The sequence below is a fragment of the Balaenoptera acutorostrata genome, chromosome 8 (assembly GCF_949987535.1).
Source record: "Balaenoptera acutorostrata chromosome 8, mBalAcu1.1, whole genome shotgun sequence".
Classification (NCBI taxonomy): Eukaryota; Metazoa; Chordata; class Mammalia; order Artiodactyla; family Balaenopteridae; genus Balaenoptera; species Balaenoptera acutorostrata.
This window is the reverse complement of record NC_080071.1, coordinates 111,049,714-111,070,412: the sequence shown is the minus strand read 5'-3', so window position 1 is coordinate 111,070,412 and position 20,699 is coordinate 111,049,714. Positions and strand designations below refer to the sequence as shown.

Here is a 20,699-nt window from a genome sequence, read left to right as displayed (position 1 = left end):
AGTAATGCTAAAATGCTTTGCAAATGGACGTGACATAACAATTGTAATGAATGGAACAGTCTGATCACTGAGAAACCAATAAAATGACAACGCAACTGAAACATAGCAACCTATACCAACTGTTGACTATTATTGACATATATCAAATTAAAAACGTCCTCTCATTGACAAGAGTCAGTATGATGAACCCCAGTTTTTGGTATCTTCCTGATAGATATGAGTTGCTTTGGAAGTTAAAATCACCATTCTATGTCTACTAGAATTTATATCTGATTTCTTATATCTGATTCCAATATCCTTGTGGAATATTATTTTTCCAAGAACTTTTTCATTATCCTTCTTGCATTCAGTGAATAAATATGAAATGAAAAAGAGGAAGGAAAGCAATTAAAATTTATTTTAATTCCTGCCAGTGTTGATTTTCTTTTAAAAATAGAATTTATTACCTGAAATAAATCAGTTTAAAGCAGTATTTTGAATAAGATTTTTAAATGCTATAGAGAGAATTTTATTCAAAATTTTTTACTATCATTTAAAGAGTATTTACCTTCATTAATCCCAAATCCTGGATTTTTTTTTTTTTAAACAGTAAAATACAATGTCTTATGCAACAGCAATTTACAACCCTTCTTTCACTTAGAATCACATGGAGAGCTCCACGGCCCATTCTCCACATATTGATTCAATTGTTTTTGAGGGCATTGATACATAATTTTTTAAGTTCCACTGGTCAAGGGAATGCTGGCTAAAGCTAGGAAGATACTATGTTGGGAATCTTTACTACATTATTACACAATAAGAACTTTCTATTCAAAATATGGACCAGCAGTATAAACATCTCCTGGGAGTTGGTTAAAAATGCAAAATCTTGGGCCCTATCCCAGATCTACTGGATTAGAATAGGCATTTTTAACAAGATTCCCAAATAATTTAAAAGAACTTTCAAGTATTGTTCTGGAATCTGCCCCTCCTTTGGAAGACACCATTCTCCTTAGTTCCGGGAGATAATGACTCTGAGAATCATGTGAAACTAAGGTAAAAAAACATTATACCAATTTATTAATTTATATTATTTAAATATGATATACAGTTATTCTCAGGATAGTAATCTTTAGCTAGTCTCTCAAAGTAGTTATGTAAATAACAGAATTGTTATCAGTTAAAAGATTGTTTGGTTGTTGTGGAATTAGAACCAGAAAAGTTATCAACTAAGATACATTTTTCACTATGAGAATACTGTTGCCCCTTGGGAAATATTTGAAACCTCTTGGCTACAACTCTCCATGATAGAGAGTTGGGTTGAGAGGCTCTCAGTCTCCATGATAGAGAACTAGAAACGATATACTGGAAAGGCTCCTTGTAGGGACAGAATTTTCAAAGTCTCTCTACAGTTTTGCTCTATAATAGCTATTTATTTACTTGCTTTGCATGACTCATCCCACACCTTCACACTTGTGAAGGGAAGCAGAACATGCCATCCCAGAATATGCCTCTTTGGCATAAGGATTATTTTGAGCTGATTATTTTAAGAAACAGCATAAACAGGAGAAGCTTTAAAAACAGAGTAGAAGTTACCCTTTTGCAAGGGACATTTATATTTATAAAGAAAACCTCTATTTGTGCCTCCCTCTCTTTACCAGGAAGGGAAGAATGACTAAATCATAAGAAACTTTTATCACTGGAGAAGGCACTGACTTAAACCTACATAACAAACCTTACCCTTGTTTACAGTTCTTTTCCTGGTAACTTCCCATAACTGACTTTCCCCCAACATCTTTCTTCTGTCTTTAGTTGAAGATGGTATTTAAGGTGGTGATTTGGGCCATCTAGGGAGTTACTTAGTTTCCCTGCTAATCTCCATGCATAGGTGAGGTGTACACGTAAATAAACTATTTGTTTTTCTCTTGTTAATCTGTCTTTTATTGGAAGACATCTCAGCCAATAACTCAGAAAGATAAAAGGAAATTATTTTTCCTCCCTTCCACTTCTTTCTTTAGATATGTTAAGACATTTAAGCCTATTACATTTTTTTGTATTAATTTTGCTGACTTAAGGCTATTTTCATCCCTCTCAAAGAGACTAAGCAAAGGTACTCTGGGAGCTTACTTCTCTAAGGGATAATTTTATTTCTCTCAGTTTCTAATTGTTACAGAAGCTTTGCATAAATGTCTGGGTACTAGCTAAATATTGTACAAAATTGACATATATATAGGGGAGGAAAAATAATTTCCCTCTACCCTTCTGAGTTCTTGGCTGACATTCTCTTATAATAAAAGACAGATTAACAAGAGAAAAATGAACAGAAGTTTGTTGACATGTACACCTCATGTATACATGGGAGATACTCTGGGGAAAATGAGTAACTCTGTGAGGTGGCTTAGAAATCAGGCTTAAATACCGTCTTAATAGTGATGCTGAAAACTTGGCCTCTGTGCACCCGTGCTGAATCCAATCTCAGAGACAGAGTTTTGGGTGAAGTAGAAAAGAATATCTTCATTGCTTTGTCAGGCAAAGGGGGATGCAGCAGACCATTGCCCCTCAAAACTGTGTGTCTCAACCCAGAAGGATTTCATGAGGAGTTTTATAGCAATGGTTCAAGGGCAGGGTTGCTGATAAGGATTAGAGTGTGTGCAGGGGCTGCATTCCTTTAATCTGGTCTCAGGTGGTCTGTTGAGTTTCTGTGGTTACTTTAATCTGGCCTTAGATGGTCTTTTGAAGAGCTTCTCTGGTTCCTTTAATCTGGAATGAAGAATGCTGACATCTTCCATTTGTTGGGGATTTTAGTACTGTAAAGAGCTCAAAGATATTGTTATGTGTATCCTTTGAGGCAGAACCAGGACCCCGCCCCAAGGCTGCACTGTTGTTTCTTGCCTGCTCCTCCCTTGTCTCTGCATCCCCTCCCTTCCTTGATTAGCAACTGTTCGAATCTGCCCTTTGGGACTCAGGGAAGTTCATAGAGGCTGGAGTCTGTTTCCCACAACAAGAAACGGGGAGCAGAAAAGCTTCTGTGCCCAGGAGCCCCACAGAGTTCTGCTCGCTTTCAACAGGGAAAGGGAAGAGGGGATACAGGCATTTTAAGAGAGAGTAAATTATTGTTAGGAAAGACAAATGGGGCTTTAGAAGAATAGATGGGAGGTATAGTGTGTCATATAGTCTCTCTGGCTGTGGTATCAACTTCTAGTCTCCTTTCCTGTGGCAAGAGGCAATCTTCCCTGGCTGATGAAACTTCCAGGGAGGGGATCTAGAACAATTGATTTCTTTTTGGAGGATCTGCCTTTAGGAAGATAAGGGGAGTTCAGAGAAAGCTTCTCTCTGCGTTTGCTGTTTTTTCCAGTGCCTATATCTCAAAATAATCAATATGCCAAGTGGCATACTTTGGGGTGATGTATTCTGCTACCCTTCACATATGTTCTGTCAGCCACTTCAGTAACATCTGATTGCATTTTGGACTTACTAGTACCAATTTCTAAACGATGCTCCAAATAAGCATAAATGAAATTCTTTACTACTCATCTCAAGAGTTTAGAGAAAATAACAGGTTCCTGTAGCACCGGACCACACTAGAATCATCTGGAAATCTTTCAAAAGTAGAGCCAATTGCATCAGAATTTCTGTGCTAAGGCCTGGGTATTAATATTTTTTTAATACCTACCAGGATACTCCATTGTCTGGCCAAATGAAAAGCAATGCCAAGAACACAGCAAGAATTAATGTCTAAAGTGAACAGACAACTCAGTAGGTCATTCCCTTAGCCTAGCATTACTGTAGTTATTAAAATCTCCTTTGGAAATTTTCTAGTCAGATCGTGGTCTACAAAAGAAAACTGGACACCTTGATTTATTTTTTTAAGAAGTTATAATTAAGTTTGTTCAAAAGCATTTCAAGAGGATATTTAAAAATTAAATTTAAAAATAATCCAACTCATTGGATTAAAAATAATCCAATTAAATTAAAAAATAATCCAACTAGCAAAAGTATTTATCTTATACCGTTTCTTTCAAGTTTTTAGTTGTGTGGAATTGAAAGCAGAATCTATACTTGTGAAGATATATTTTAAATATTTAATTTCTCTTTCTTAATTCTTAATAATCATCATTATTATTAAATGTTTTATTAAATGAATATACTGTTTTATTAAATACATAGTGCCTAAAATGATATGATTTAATCAGTTCTGTATTTCCCTAATTTCAAATTGTTTGGAGCTATTCCCAGATATCAAATCAAAGAGCAAATATTTGACACTTGATGATATATAATTAATTTTACCTAAAGTTATTAAAATAGCTTATTATATAAAAATTTAAATAACTCTTTTCAAAATTTTCATCTGTACATAGTGATGTTAGTATATTCTTTGCTTCAGTCTGGGACATTATGAGACATTCTGATATGTATATTACCAAACAGTGACCAAAAGCTAAAAAAAATCTCTAGGAATATATATATGAAAACTTTCTTTTTTTTTTTTTTTTGTCAGGGGTATGGTGGCTATATTGCATCAATGATATTAAAATCAGATGAAAACCTTTTTAAATGTGGATCAGTGATTGCACCCATTATAGACTTGAAGTTGTATGGTGAGTACTTCCTACATTCTGACCTAATATAATGTATTGATTCGTAGACAAGAAAGTCCCCATGTAGAGAAGCTCAGTTGAGTTCATTTATCATGTGTTATCAGAGATGTTTTCAGCTCTTTATCGCCTCTCTGATTCAATCAGTTTTAGTGGAGCATGACAATTAAATGTGAAATGTAGAAACTAAATAATGAAATACGCTAGTCAAATGATTTTTAGTTTACCCTTAAATTTCTGTTTTCTTGGGTCACAGCCTCAGCTTTCTCTGAAAGATATCTTGGTATGCCATCTAAAGAAGAAAGCACATACCAGGTAACTAATTTAAAACCAATGAAGAAAGAAGAGTATTTTTGTTCTAAAAACCCAGTCAAAATGCAAATATAGGTAAATCTTTATATACAGATTTTTGTGTTTTTGTTTTTATAGGCTTCCAGTGTGCTACATAATATTCATGGCTTAAAAGAAGAAAATATATTAATAATTCATGGGACTGCTGACAGTAAGTATTATACTTGCTGCTACTGATTGATGTGGTCTGACCTTGAACAAAGGGGTACATCCAAGGACTTGCTTACAGGAGGCCCTGTAACCCTTCTGGGGAGGAGAGCAGAGGAGAGGGGCACAAAGAATCTGATACCTGGTAGGAAGTGGGAAGAAGGACGTCAGGACTAAGAGGACAGGAGGCAATGAACCTCAGTGGCTGCACTGCCCAGTAAAACCCTCTGGGATGATGGAAATGTCATCTCTGTGCTGTTGAACACAGTAGCCACTGGCCACATGTGGCTCTCAAGCACTTGACATGTTTAGTATGACTGAGGAACTGAATTTTTACGTTTTATTTCATTGTAATTACTTTAAATGTAAATAACCACATGTGGTTATTAGTCACTACTAGGACAGTGTTATTCAGCATACCTCAGATGGAAACTAACCGGAAACAGCAGCATAGCAGATGGGTGCCAGCACTGAGATGATACTCTGATGAGGTTTACCACTTAAAACAAAAGCCAAACAAGCGCTTTCATATCACCACTCATTTTTTATTATTTTAAACATTGGAGATGAATGTGATTGATAATACTAGTAATAAATAATATTTTATATTCACATGAAGTGTTTGGTACTCAAAGAATTTTTTTTTATTATTTTATGTGAAATCTTACAACAGAGGGCTGAGTATTTATAGCCCCACTCACAGATGAGAAAAATCAATTTCAAGGAGGAAACTGATTTATCCAAGGCTACCTGGCAAGTGAGCAAAGAGAAGCAAAGCCTTGAAGCAATATTTCCTAAATCTTAAACTTGTTTTTGTCAGTCCACTCTGCCTTGCCTCAGTATTTTTACCCCATTTTACATAGACTATCACTAAAAAGGCCTTATATCGAAGATAATACCAGCTGTCACTCAAACTTAACTTTGAGGCATGTCAGGTCACAGTTAAATTAGAGCTTAGATCAATATTGATATATACATATGTATATACATATATACATATGATATATACATATATATACATATATACATATATATACTTATATATACATATATACTTATATACTTATATATATACTTATATATACATATATACTTATACTTATATACTTATATACTTATATATACATATATACTTATATACTTATATATATACTTATACTTATATATACATATATACTTATACTTATATACTTTACTTATATATACATATATACGTATATATGTATATATACATATATACATATATACGTATATATGTATATATACATATATACATATATACGTATATATGTATATATACATATATACATATATACATATATATATACACACACATACATATAGTATATATTTGAATAAATAGGTAAATGAGGGAGAAGAGACAAATCTCCCTTAGGTAGACTTCCAAACCATTTATGTAGATGCCCCAACTCAAGGAGGCAAAGCTTAATTCTCCTCCCTTCCCCCTTCACAGTGTGTTGCGCTTAGTGATTTGCTTCGAAAGAGTACAGTATGGAATGGGGGGGAGAGAGTAACTTTCATGGCAGAGAAACTTGACAGACTTCACCTCAGCCAGGTGATCAAGGTCAGCATTAACAGTGACAAGTCATGTAGATAGTATGTACCCTGGATGTGGCTTCACGAGAACGGCATTCTGTCTCTATACGGTCTTGTCCCAAATACGCGTAACCCCAGACAAAGCCAAATGAGGAACATCTTACCAAATTCCTGACCAGTACTCCTCAGAACTGCCAAAGTCATCAAAAGCAAAGAACGTTTGAGAAATCATCATAGACCAGAAGGAGTTAAGGAAACACTATGTCTAAATGTTTCTAAATGTACCATAATAATGTAAGACGTTAACAGTAGGGAAAGCTGTGTAAGGGATATACAGGAACTCTCTGTACTATCTTTGCAACTTTTCTGAAAATCTAAAACTATTATAAATTTTTTTTAAAAGACTTAGATGATACCACACCTGTTGTAGATGAAACGTGATGTAAGAGAACATAAACATTTTGAAGGACATTAGAATTTTGTTGATAGTAATAATAAATAGTGATTATTAAGTAATGACTGTATGTTAGGAAATGTGCTAAAAGCTTTTAATATCATAGTATCTGTTTTTCACAAAAATACTGTGCAGTAGGTATTACTTCTCTTGTTATTTGACAAATTGGGAAAATGAATATTATGGAGTTTATATATATCTTGCCAAAAATCACACAGCTATTGATTCGCTAGAAAGGTGATTTGAAATAGGCATTGAGGCTCTTACTCACTTGGCTCTAAAGCTTCAATTATGGGAATAAATTATATTCAAGGTTAAATTATTTTACATCTAGCCATCACACTGTAATATATTAATGTTATTCAGTTGTTTCTGTTAATATGTTGTAATTATTAAGGTAAATTATGTTGTTCCCTGACTCATCCAGTCATGGGCCTGGGACTTCACCTACCTGATAAAATGTAAGCAGACCTTCAGCACTCGTCACTTCAAAGAAAATACACCTGTGTGTTTGCACACACACATACACACACACAAATGTACTCACACACACCACACACACATTCCACATGGGAGTGGTAGATTATAGGTACTCAGTCAATACTACTATAATACTACCATTATTATTATCTTCCAAAATTATCAGCAAATCGGATAACTCAACCAACTAGACTTTTAATGCCCCCATTTAGTTTTAGGAAGGGGACAAATGGCAAATGTCAACAGGCTTTGCACTAGAAACTGAACAGAAAAAAAAAAAAAACTGGAAAATCCATTTATGCATTTATCTTTTCAGCTGTATCCATGCAGCTGAATGATAGAGTCCTTTTCAATTTGTTTTCTGCAATAAACAAATGAGGTATATAAAGGATCATTTTATCTCAGTCATTGCCCTATTTATTAACATTTCTAGTAGCTTACATTTACAGAGCAATTTGCACAGTAATTTAGAAAGGGCATGGTAATTTTCCCATTAAGTACAATAAGAGAATGTTGGAAAAGATTATAGGTAGACTTTTAAAAAGATATAAATGATTATTTGGAGTCTTTTATTGTCTGCTCTGTAGCAGGATTAATCAGTACCGTAGCATTAGAGCAATGAAGAAGCTTAAAATATTGATAAGGCTACCCTAGTTTTACACAGACAGTCAAAAAATGTGAGCTTAAAAGTTATTTACAGAAATTTGAAGATACACAGTATAGGAATGTATTGCCAAGGCAGCATATGAGCTAAGTGCTACACAAAAAACTTTAAGTGATTTGTCCAAGTCTTCATAGCTAGTTAGGGACAGTGCTACTACCCACACCCGGGCTGCTGTACTGCTTATTTCAGAGTTTTGGAACTGAGGTTCAGGGAGAAGGAAGCTAGAAGGAAAGAGGAGAAACCAGTATGGTCCACATTAAATAGTTAGCCCTTGAATAATGAGATGTGTATGCTATTTTCTCAACACGAGGTATTCTTTTCTAATTTAATATAAGGCAGAATGCCAGTGTCTGAGAGTGGCCCTAGTAATCCTCAGAAAGGAATAGAAGGCTGGTTTGCTATTACTATCCAGACAGGCATTCACTGTGTTAAAATTGTTATAATGGTATAAAATACGTGAATAATTACAAATAATAAATGATATGCAATAAAATAAATCTAATCACCATTCTGTAGAGACTTAGTAGTAACTGCTGTTTTAATTTATTTTTTTATAATGTGAAGCTCAAAGATTTATTACCATTATATCTGCTGGCTTCCCAGGTAAAGCTAGGTATCAGTCTTTTAAATGTGCAGTGGATGTAAAGTAAAAATCCATAAATGGATTTTCCAGTTATTATTCTTTTTTCTGTTTAGTTTCTAGTGCAAAGCCTGTTGACGCTTGCCATTTGTCCCCTTCCTAAAACTAAACGGGGGCATTAAAAGTCTAATTGGTTGAGTTATCCGATTTGCTGATAATTTTGGAAGATAAATACATAATCTCTCTGAAAAAATGATATAAAAATGTTCTGATCCTGAAAAATGTACTTCCTTCAAATATCATAATTTAATTTCTTGCAGCAAAAGTTCATTTCCAGCATTCAGCAGAATTAATCAAACACCTAATAAAAGCTGGAGTGAATTATACTATGCAGGTAAGCTACTTTTTCAGAAAAATATGTTTTTCTACCTTGGTTTTTTAGTTGTAAGATACAGAACACAGCTTCTATATGACTCCGTCTCCCACCCTTTAATTTTTACTGTTTTTTTTCAGCTACCAAATTGTGTTCTTATTTCCTAATTACAATGAGAATGTGGATCACCTTATGTTTTATATGTGAATTGCATGAACTCTTTCAAAAATGGTTTTTTCTTCTCTGACTTTTATTCCTATCACTGATAATGAATTATTTTAAAATAATAATTTTTATTTTCCTTCTAGTTCCTTTGTCTTTTTGTCAGTTTCCATCACTCATCATAAAAGGTGGGGGAAAATAGTTTTGAGTAAATAACATGAGAAAAAAAGGAGAGGGCAAAACATCATTACGTCATTTACATCTCTGCATTCAACCATATTTAGTAAATATTTATCAAGGATTTACTTTACAGGGGTCTCTATGCTAAATGGGTCAACAGGACATAACTTTACACATCAAGGAACTTTCAGTCTGAAGGAGGAGTCATGGAAGGGAAAAAAGTTGTTTTAATTCCTCAGCATTTGGAAGAACTAAGAGTGGTTCAGTATATTTAAAACACAGGAACCAGGGTTAGAATGATGAGAGATGAAGATGTAGAGATAAACAGATGTAGGGCCATGGCACTGACAGTGTAAAGGATTGTGAGGCTTTACTCAGAGGGAAATGAGGCACCATCTAAAAACTTTACACTCAGGAATTGACATGACAGTATTTTCATTTATATTTTAGAAAACTCACTAATGTCGTTTATATTGGAAGGACATTGTCAAAGTAAAAATTGCATTGCACAAGATTAAACAGACAAGGAAAACTTTATCCAAGACTACTGCAATAGGGGAGAAAGATTAAACTCAACTTTGTTAAAACAAGGGGCTGGAGCATTTTTAAGAGCCCCAGTGGAGGGACTCATTGCCTTCTGTGTTTGGTAATCAGCCTTAAGAAACATTTCTTTTATCTTTATGACAGGAAGTAGTTTTACAACTTGGAGACTGGGAGATAGGGGTCCTGTCTCTCTTTCAATGTTTACATTTCAAAGAGGTGGTTTCCGAGTCCTTGAGAAAGAAATTTCTGGGTTGTAAAACTGGCAAGAGTCTGAAAGAAGATTTACATACATTTCAAAGGGGCAGAGAAAGAACTTACAAAACTATCTAAAATTTAGTTAAGGTGATGTCAATGCCACCTTGTTCAATGTGAACATAGAAAGCTCTAACTTTCTGGCCAACAAGTCCTAATATAAATGCATAAAATTGTATTTTGTCTCAAATGTTGATTTTGATATGATTATAATAAAAAAGGAAAGTTTAGCATGAACAACTCAGAGTTGAATTACATGAGATTTCAGTCATATATTATTTTCCGAAGTTCTGTTGCCATGGGGCTAAAGTAATGAGTTCTGAGGAAGAAGACTTGCTTTGATAACTTTAAATCTCCTTTCCCTTCAATATCTTAGGTCTACCCAGATGAAGGCCATGATGTATCTGAGAAGAGCAAATATCATCTCTACAGCACAGTCCTCAGATTCTTCAGTGATTGTTTAAAGGAAGAAATACCCATATTACCACAGGAACCAGAAGAAGATGAATAAAGGACCCTATTTATATAGAACTGAAGGGGATATTAAGGCTCAATGAAACCTAACCAAGAGACTGTAATATTGTAGATGCTCCAGAATTTCAAGGGCAGCTTAAGGAGATGACACTGGAACAGCACACTCAGAGACAATGAACTAGAATTTGAATACAGAAGTCCATGTCTACTGTGTTACCAAGGGTGCAGAACCTGTTTCTTTGTGTAAGAAAGGTCAAAGGGTTGGTTTCCTGGGAGAAATTAGTTTTGCATTAAAGTAGGAGTAGTGCATGTTTTCTTCTGTTATCCCCCTATTGGTTCTGTAATTAGTTGCTCTCATTTTAATTTCAATGGTCACCGTCATCTTTGCATATAATGCACAACTTATCAGTACTACAGTCCCTGATCTTTGATGTCTGAGCTGCAATCTAACACTTTACTGTACCTTTAAAATAAGTGCAATTCCTTCATTGTCTATTATTATGCTTAAGAAAAGATTCAGTTAATAAAAGCCAGAGTATTTTATGTAATTTCTGTTTATAAAAAGACATTTTTAAATGGGTCACAGGTCATGTAGAAATATGGGTTTCAGCACCTTCCAAAGTTCAACCAGTTATCAGTAGATACGATATCTTTAAATCAACACATGAGGTATATCTCACAATATGTATACACACGTGTGCATATGAAGTCAATCTATCTTTACATGTATTCATGCTACAAAGGATAAACTTTTGAGGAATTAGAAGAAACGCTCTTTTACAGTCTGTAATGGATGCTTTGTTTAATGAGCCAAATATGATGAAACTTTTTTTTCCAATTCAAATTCTAGCTATTGTTTTCCTATAAATGTTTGGGTTGTGTTTGGTATTGTTTTTAGTGGTTAATAGTTTTCTAGTTGCAATTTAATTTTTTGAATATGATACCTTGTCACATGTAAATTAGGTACTTAAATATTAAATTATAGTTTCTGATAAAGAAATTTTGTTAACACTGCAATGCCACTGAGTGCTATTTTGCTCTTTTGGTGGAGAAAGCTTTTTTAAAACACTGAGTCCTTTTACTTCTCTCAATGAAGAATCAATTCTCATTTTCATGGTAAAAGCAAAGAGATGGATTATTTCATTTGCTAGTTCCTATTTAGTATCCCGTGCCTGTCCAATTCATCTGTTACTATTTAATTTAAATCCTTCTGGTGAGATTTAGAAATGAAATACTTTTTATTCATTGGCCAAAAAGTTCACGAACAGCAGTGTTTACTATTTAAGGCACAAAATGCCTTAATTTCTGTGCTGTGTTGACTTGCAGTAGTGAGTAACTGAGAGTGTAGAATAAACTTGACTGTATGAAGTCAATTCAGGTCATGAGAATATTAACTTTGGTGACTAAAGTCAAAGAGTATCTTCTCACTTCACTTGAGGTATCTTCCAGAAGAGATGTCCAAAAGTCAAGCTCGGAAGTTCAGATGAAGCTTGGGCAGCAGACTCTGTTTTTGTGGTTTTAAAAATTCCTTAGGATAGGCTGGATTATCATGACATCAGAACACCAGGAGGAAACTTTAAAATGTCATGGAATTGCTCAGTAACCCTCTTGTTTTGTGAAAGCATCAACCCCAAAATCAGGGTTTTTGGAAACACATAAATCGTTTTTTGGGTATTCTGCTTTTCTTCCGGATTCTTTGGAATTGCATCTTCACTGCTCTGTTGGATTCAATTTAAAATGGGAAAAGCTCTTTTCTGAAAATAAAAGCTCATTTCAGGTCTTTTTCAAGAATAGTAAACACGTTTTTTTTAAAAAATAAGTGTCACGTTTAAAAGGAAAGTTTTGCCTATTTTATTAAGATGGAAATTTTTTTTAGGCTGAAGTCCAATTGAAACTTTTTAATCAATATTTTAAATTTCAACAACTAGAGTTTTTTATGATGCAAATAATTATTATGTTGTCTGAAAGATGTGGTTTTATTGATTGTCTATTTGAGTAACATTTAAAAAGTATCTACCTTTTACTGTTCATCATTTCTCTTGTTTTATTATTATTATCAATGTTTAAAAATCACCATTGAGGGTCTTGTAGATACCAGTTGTAGACCTACTAGAACAAGGTGAGAAACTTTGGTCTTTACTATAAAGAGAATTACTTAAGCCATTGTCCTCAAAGGGTGCACTTTGAAACAGAGGTACCTGGGGCTGAATTACTTTCAAATCTCAAGGGTCACTGAGGACACATGGCTGCTATAAAGAACCACGTGTGAAATACCGTTTGTGTCCTTCCTCACGTGGTTTGATCACCTGCACATCCTACAGCAACCAGCACTGCGTAAATAAACTGTGACACCTCAGCTGGGCTCTCTCTCACTTTCTCTTCTGGGAATTCTCTGCTGCTAATGTTGTCTCTCTACTTAGAACCAACAGTCTCACCACTTATATACTACAGACCTACATGACAATGTTAATGCCCCCATTGAAACCCAATTAATGGAAAACAGGAGCAAGTGACTATATGTTTCCCTTTTTCTCCCCTCAGACATTCTATTATACGTGGTTCTTGGAAGGCCCCATGAAACTCAGCTGTCACATCTGCGTGTCCTTCTGTGTCCCTCTTCCTCGTTTCAGGCTTCTCGGTCCTATTTCCTAGAATCACTTCCCAAAATAAGTTACCCGTGTACCAACTGTCATCTCACGTTTTACTTTCTGAGGAAACCCTTTCTACCCACAAGAGCTTATCACTGTGAGTATTATAGGATGAAGAAATAAAATGAGAATAAAGAAGTGGTTTCCTTTCAGGTTTGAAGCTGTTTCTACTAAAAAGTTATTGGATCTTTACTAAGTGCCAAGCATGTAGTAAGTGCTTTATATTGATTATCAAATTGAATCTTTTCAACATCCCCTGAAATAGCTATTATGATTCCCATTTTACAGATAAAGAAATTGAGTCTCAGATAAGTATGTAACTTGTCAGGTTTACGTAATTAATGAGTAAATAGCCCAAAACCCAGCTCCAGCCAACTTAGAAACCCATTCCGCTCTACAGTACTCCTGAAATGAGGAAAGTTTTAACCCACATTCACCTCAACTGAGAATGGATTCTGAATTTTTAAACATACAGTTCCAGATATTTTTGAGACTAATTTGATAGCAAAAATACTAAAAGGTAAATGATAGTCCAGTGCACAACCGTTGCCATGTTTGAAGTCACATGGATTCCCTAATGTCAAGAGGATGTATGTAATATTAAAACATGTTTTCTTTTTCTGTTGGAGATATGTAAGGTTGTTCCTATCCGTGGAGACCCTTGCTCAGTAGATCATAACTATATACCTGAGAAGTTGTAAGTAAATTCCCTTGCTCTGGCATTAGGCCTAGGACATTCCAAAATCACTCCAGGAGGTTTTCAAAGCATTATGTTGATCAAAGCACCCAGGCTTATAAACATGGACACATGAAGACCTCATCTGGTCATGAAACACCGCAAATCCAGAAAGCACTTTGCAACATTTAGAGTCATAGCTGGTGTCCACCATCCTATTTGCAATCTGACTTAAGAAAAATGCATTATCTTCCACCTTCCTCTCACTACAGGCAATAGATTTTGCTTACCACTGATCAGATCTGCTAACAATATTTTCATTTCATTTGACAATATTCCAGCAATTCTGGGGCAGAGAGTTTGTGAATTTAAAAATTTTCTCTTTCATCAAAGACAGTGCAGACAGGTTTTAAAGAAGAAACAAGTCATATAAAAGTACAATTTTGATTACTTTTTATATTTTTTAAAATTCCAGTTAAGTTTAACATAGCCTGATACAGGAGTCACAGGATTTTGATACAGCAGCTTGGTTACAAGGAAAGTCTCTGTGCTGATTGCCACAATCTGTCTATTTCTATCAGACTTAGCACCAATTTAACTAAGCAATCTTTGGCATGAGTGAAGCTTGACAATAGAGAATTCCATACCACCAATAACATCATAGAAAACTCACATCTGTTCAAGACCTAGGCTTTTCATTACATAATCTCAACTAATCTTCAAGCCAAACATGTGAGACAGATGGCATTGTTCTCTGAAGAAACTAAGATTCACAGAGGTTACATAATTTTCCAATAGGGTCACACAGTGTGTAAATGACAGAACCAGGATTTAAATACAGACCATGATGACCTCAAAACTCTCACATGCCATAATCCTATCTATGCATTTTTTAGCTGGTGAATCCCTAAGGTTTGTCATGCATATCATTAGATTGGATTCAACTTTCAAGTCCCTCTCTAGTCAGTGTTGCCATTTAGTATGCACGTGGCTTCAAGTAACTGAATACAAGCTTAAAAGTTGCCTAAATACTGGTGACTCAATATATAAGCAGCTTGGACATCACCTGAGTGTCTGTTAGAAATACAGACTCTCAGGCACCACCCCGGCCTTCCTGAATCAGAATCCAAATGTTAACAATATCCCCAAGTGATCTGCACACTCCGTAAAGTTTGAGCAGCACTGGCTTAAATGACAAGAAACCTTACTGACCACATCACAAGAGAGCTAAAGTTGGGTGCTTCTAAGAGCCATTTAACAGATCAAGAAGGAAATCAAATTCCAGTCTCCCTGTACCCTTTCCCTTCTCCAGCTTCAGTGTGCTGCTTGTCTGCTCTATTGGTTGCAGCTGCCTCAGGCAATACATTCTTTCACAGCAATGTCCAAGGATAGATAGGCAAAGAGTGACTATTGTTTTTAATAAGGAAAGATAATTCCCTCAAGTCCCATTGTCCAGCCTTTGGTTGCAAGTCTCCATCCTAGATATAAGAGAGGCTGGGAAGTTCTATGTCTGAAATTGCAGTCTCCTTCATGAGGGTGCAACAAGTAAGAACGGTAGGAGAACAGATGCAAGATAAGTGCCCAATGTACGGCCCAGAAGAGGTAAGAACACCCTACTAATGGCAACAGGATCCTTAGTCCTGGCATTTCAGCTAGAGGCATAGCTAAGGCGTTGAACAGTGAGGCTGGGTGTTTACACAGACCCTTCTCTTGAAGGTGTCTCACAAAGACCCTGAAGATCTGCTCCACCTTCTAAGAGTTAGTACACCTTCCCTAGCCAACATTTTCTCTTTTCTTCTCCTCATCAGTGACACATTGTCTCCTGCAGGCAGGCAGTTTTGAAATTTGATTGCTGTGCTAACAAACCCATTTTTCAGGCTTGATTTATTCTAACAGGATTTATGAGGGCTTGATTATCTCCGTATGGCTGGAATTGCTAGTCGCACCATTGATTCTCCTGATTGATGGATTACGTAAGGCATATTCCTATGGGAAAATAAAAGTCCTGACGAGCAAACACAGGTAACGGGGTGTCCCCATTCATAGGCACTTTTTTTTCTTTTAGATTAAAAAAGAATTTTTAGAAAATCTTTTGTACCATTTAAAAGTTACTTTTTATTTACAGGTATTACAAAATATTGGCTACATTCCCTGTATGGGACAATATGTCCTTGAGCCTGTGTTACACCCAATAGATTGTGCCCCCCACTCTCCCACCCCTATATTGCCCCTCCCCCTTCCCTGGTAATGACTAGTTTGTTTTCTATATTTGTGAGTCTGCTTCTTTTTTGTTATATTCACTAGTTTGTTATATTTTTTATATTCCCTATATAAGTGATATCATATAGTATTTGTCTTTGTCTGACATGTGCACTTTTCATGGTTGTCATTCTTAATGCTATCCACCTCTCTATTCCTTTAGCACAGCAAGTGTGACTTTTAAAAATCTGTATGGTGTAATTGAATTTTGAGTCTTTGGGAAGAGCAAAATTATTTTGCCCAGATACATGGAAAATTCCAACTTCAAAGCTGGCTTCAAATCACAAAATATCTCAAAGATTTTGTGCCTACTATGTTTCAGATACTGTGCTGTTTGATACAGCATTAGGGTCCTATTTTACCATTTAATCTAATGAACATGTCTAATGTGTAAATGGATATCTTAGTTCAAATGTTTTATAGCTAACTGAGTCATCATTTACTAAAAACATCAGCATATTCAGTCACGATTTGATTTTCTCTGAGTCTTCTGTAATGTTCCCCATATTGCATATGGTATTCGCTTGGAACCGTCCCCTTTGAATAAATATCCCATAATGAATCTACTTGTTTTATCCCAGTCAGAAGAGCTCCATAGCCCACTGTCATACTAAAGAGCAGTTGTTCTGTGTACAGCTTTCTGTCCCACTCCCAATTTTAGGGAAATTTGTAGTAAAGCCCTGCTATTTTCTGACAATTATTTCTCAACCCAAAACACTCATGGCAGAAGGACATAGATTTTAAGAAGAAAAAAAAATTAGTTTAGTTTTGTTTTAATTTGTGGTGTATTAGCATTTTTTTTAACTGAAGGAAACAATTCACATCCTACGGAAAGATAAATATTTCTGGAGTATAAAAAATAGTAAATAAAATAACCTACTGCCCCTAGCACACTACCTGCTTTGGATTTCAGCTGCGTCTCCGTTCACCTTGGACCCAGAACCAATTTTTTTCTCTGTGCTTTATTAACCTTCCAGTATGCTTTCCTCATTCCTCAGCCCAGGAAACCATATTATTTGCAAGCTTTTCTTTTGTCCCCAGGTAGATCAGTACTAGTGAAGGGAGTTCAAAGTTTTGGCATATGAGATTAATTTTTTAACTTCATCTGGACTCTGTACGATATTGGAAATTTTCTTTAGTTTATCCTTATTCACCTTTCTATCAAATTATAATTTATCTCTGTCAATTATTTTCAATTCACCTCAAACCCCAAATTCTCCCCTATTATTTTATCTTACTGAATATAACGCTCATTCATATACACTTTTTAACGTGTGCAATTTATATTATACCCTTACCTGTAATTAGCTAAGGAAATAAAAAGATAATAATCATAAAAATAAAAATAGCTAACACTAACTCGTTCCTTAATTTTTTCCAGGTCCTAGGATAAGCTCATTAATAGACTTATTTATTTAACCTTAAAACAGCTGCATGAATTAAGTACAATCACTATCCCAATTTTTATGTGAGGTAGCTGTAAGCTTAACAATTAATTGTGTTACTAAAAGTCACTGGATTATTCACAGTAAGACATATTAGTTAGTGCCATGAAATTTTTTAAAAATTAATTTCACTATGTTAAGTAAATAAACCTTTAATTCTCACTCACATGATGTCATACATGGGCAAGTGAGAGCTGTTTTACTCTCACCTGTCATCTGGAACACTTGCCTCCATGCTCTTACGTCAAGGGAAGAGAAGATTGAAGGAGACGCATAATACCAGCTTACAATTGCCATCTCTCTGAAGTGACACCCATCACATCTGCTTGTGGTCCATTTTTCAGGTAGGCTCTCAGCATCCCAACCTAACAGAAAATAGATTGGAAAGTGCAGGGGAAAGAATGGAGAATTTAGAGAGCACTGACTGTCACGGGCACTGTCCACCATTCTGGACATCAAGAATTTCACTTGCTCCTTTGATTCCTCTCTACAGGGTACAATCAACTCCACCCCAAGGGACACAACCTCAACCCCGTCCAGCTCACAGCCCAGGATTGCTGAGTGATATATATTAGTCCATATAAGACTCCTTTTGGTCTGAAGATATTTGAACTTTAAAATGATCAGTTGTCTTTCCTCCAGGCTCCTAACATACAACTGTGGCACAGGAATGGGGATAACCAAAATAAATTGTGCCCTTTGGAATGGGAAAGAATAAGTCTGCTTCGGGGGGTAACACAACTTTCCTATTGCCAACAAATCTTTTCCTATCGAATATGTAGGAAAGGCAGGACAAATTGCCTCAGTTTTTCCCTTTATTTAAAAATTTTCTAAAAATGATGAATTGATTCCCTATTAGTCTCCAAATTTACTGAGGAAGATTTTTATTTTCAAAATTGTTATGAACTTATGAATTTAAACAAATTTTAAACATATGAGTTACTATCCTAACTGGCGCTCAATGCATGCCTTTGTTATACAGTTTCCGCATCTTTAAGTTGGTTCTTGAGTCCTTTTGGCATGATCTGTGTAGTCTGTGGAAGCTTCTAGGATTTTTCAGTGGACAGAGCTAGAAAATACATTTTAAAAATAACGTATGTTATGAGTTCAGTTCTCACTTTACCTCTTAATGAAACTAAATATTTATTTATTTTAACCCATAATTAAATTTTACAGTCTCAGGGAAAATGTGCCAACCTTACTGCCAAATAAATGATTACTATATCATATTATTAGATGAAGATTTCTTTTTTCCAGTCCTTGGACTCTGGAGACAAATTACTGTATTTAGAAATCACTTGGAGAAAAAAAAATATTTTCAGTATGATAATACTTTATACTCAATATAAGGTTGAAATTATTGGTTTTATTTTTCCTTAAATGTTTAAGATCTGTTTATTACACTCTGTTGTATAGTAATCTAAAATATTGATACTTACATGATTCCAAAATTAAATCTATAAAAAGGAATATAAACTAGATTGGATTTCTCTTCTCTCTACTCATTTTCTCCCCATACATATAGCACTTAAAAATATGGTTTATGTGTTCATTTGAAACTGTGATTTGACAAAACATGCGTATATTTGTACTTACCTCTAACTTCTCAGATAAACAGTGCCATATTGAGACACATCTCTCCACCTAAATTTTTCACTTAAAAATAAATCCCTAACTCCATAGGATTATCAGGATATAATCATCATGCTTTATTAATGCTGCATATTATAATGATCTAATAGTAATAATGCCCACTATTTGAAGCATTGTATTGAATTTACAAATTAACTACAGGATTAATAATATATTATCATGCCGATCCTTCCTAAGTAAGAATACAGCATGTGTTTGGATTTATGTTTTATTCAGAAGTGTTTCAAAATTTATCTCTTATGGATTTACACTTCTCATTTTAACCTTGATATTTTCATTTTTGTTCTTTTTTGTTGTTGTAGTAATTAGGTTATTCTGGTTTTTTCTTTGTATACACGAAGGCTAATGATTTTTGTATGTTGTTTTCTGAGCCAGCTACTTTTTAAAATTCAATGAGTTTTCAGAATAGGCTTTCCTTGATTCCTTCAAGAAATTATCATATACACATATCTATAATATATTATATACAAATAGAGGCACTTTTAACTTTTTCCCTCTAATTCTTACGCCTTTAATTGCTTTTCCTAGTCTGTTTTCATTGGCTGAAGATAGGATTTTTCCCTGACTTGTTCTTAATTTTAATGGTAAAGAACAAGTGTTTCCTCATAAGAAAGAGGCTAAATATTGGGTTAAGATATTTATTTTATCAAGTGCTGTTTAGCATGTGTGAGGGTTGAATTTTGTCAAATAACCCCATGGCATCTATGGAGAGGATCGAGTTTTTTTTCTTTTGTAGATTTTTTTTTTTTTTAAAGATTAGTTGTTTTTTTGTTTTTGTCTTTTTAATTAATTTATTTATTAATTTTTGGCTGTGCTGGGTCTTCGTTTCCGTGCGAGGGCCCTCTCTAGTTGCAGAGAGCGGGAGCCACTCTTCATCGCGGTGCGCGGGCCTCTCACCGTCGCGGCCTCTCTTGTTGCGGAGCACAGGCTCCAGGAGCGCAGGCTCAGTAGTTGTGGCGCACGGGCCTAGTTGCTCCGCGGCATGTGGGATCTTCCCAGGCCAGGGCTCGAACCCGTGTGCCCTGCACTGGCAGGCGGACTCCCAACCATTGCGCCACCAGGGAAGCCCCTCTTTTGTAGATATTTTAATATGATGAACTACATGACTAGATTTTCTAATGTTGAACACTCTTGAAACACTGGAATAACGTTGTGCCACTTTCAGATGTAATATCACATTCTTCTTACTAATATTTTTGTATTGATATTTAAAAGTGAGATTAG

General features: G+C 35.1%; 1 protein-coding gene across 2 annotated transcripts in view; it reads left to right on the top strand.

Annotated features, from left to right (window-relative positions):
* Positions 1–11,685, top strand: part of DPP10 (dipeptidyl peptidase like 10) — a 690,622-nt gene extending 678,937 nt beyond the window's left edge. For both annotated transcript variants that reach the window (XM_057551306.1, XM_057551305.1), the window contains 5 exons: positions 4,481–4,580; positions 4,834–4,892; positions 5,007–5,079; positions 9,131–9,204; positions 10,697–11,685. In XM_057551306.1, the coding sequence (XP_057407289.1) occupies positions 4,481–4,580; positions 4,834–4,892; positions 5,007–5,079; positions 9,131–9,204; positions 10,697–10,831 (441 nt within the window). In that variant the 3' untranslated portion in view covers positions 10,832–11,685. The remainder of the gene's footprint in view (positions 1–4,480; positions 4,581–4,833; positions 4,893–5,006; positions 5,080–9,130; positions 9,205–10,696) is intronic.
* Positions 11,686–20,699: the final 9,014 nt, after the last annotated feature.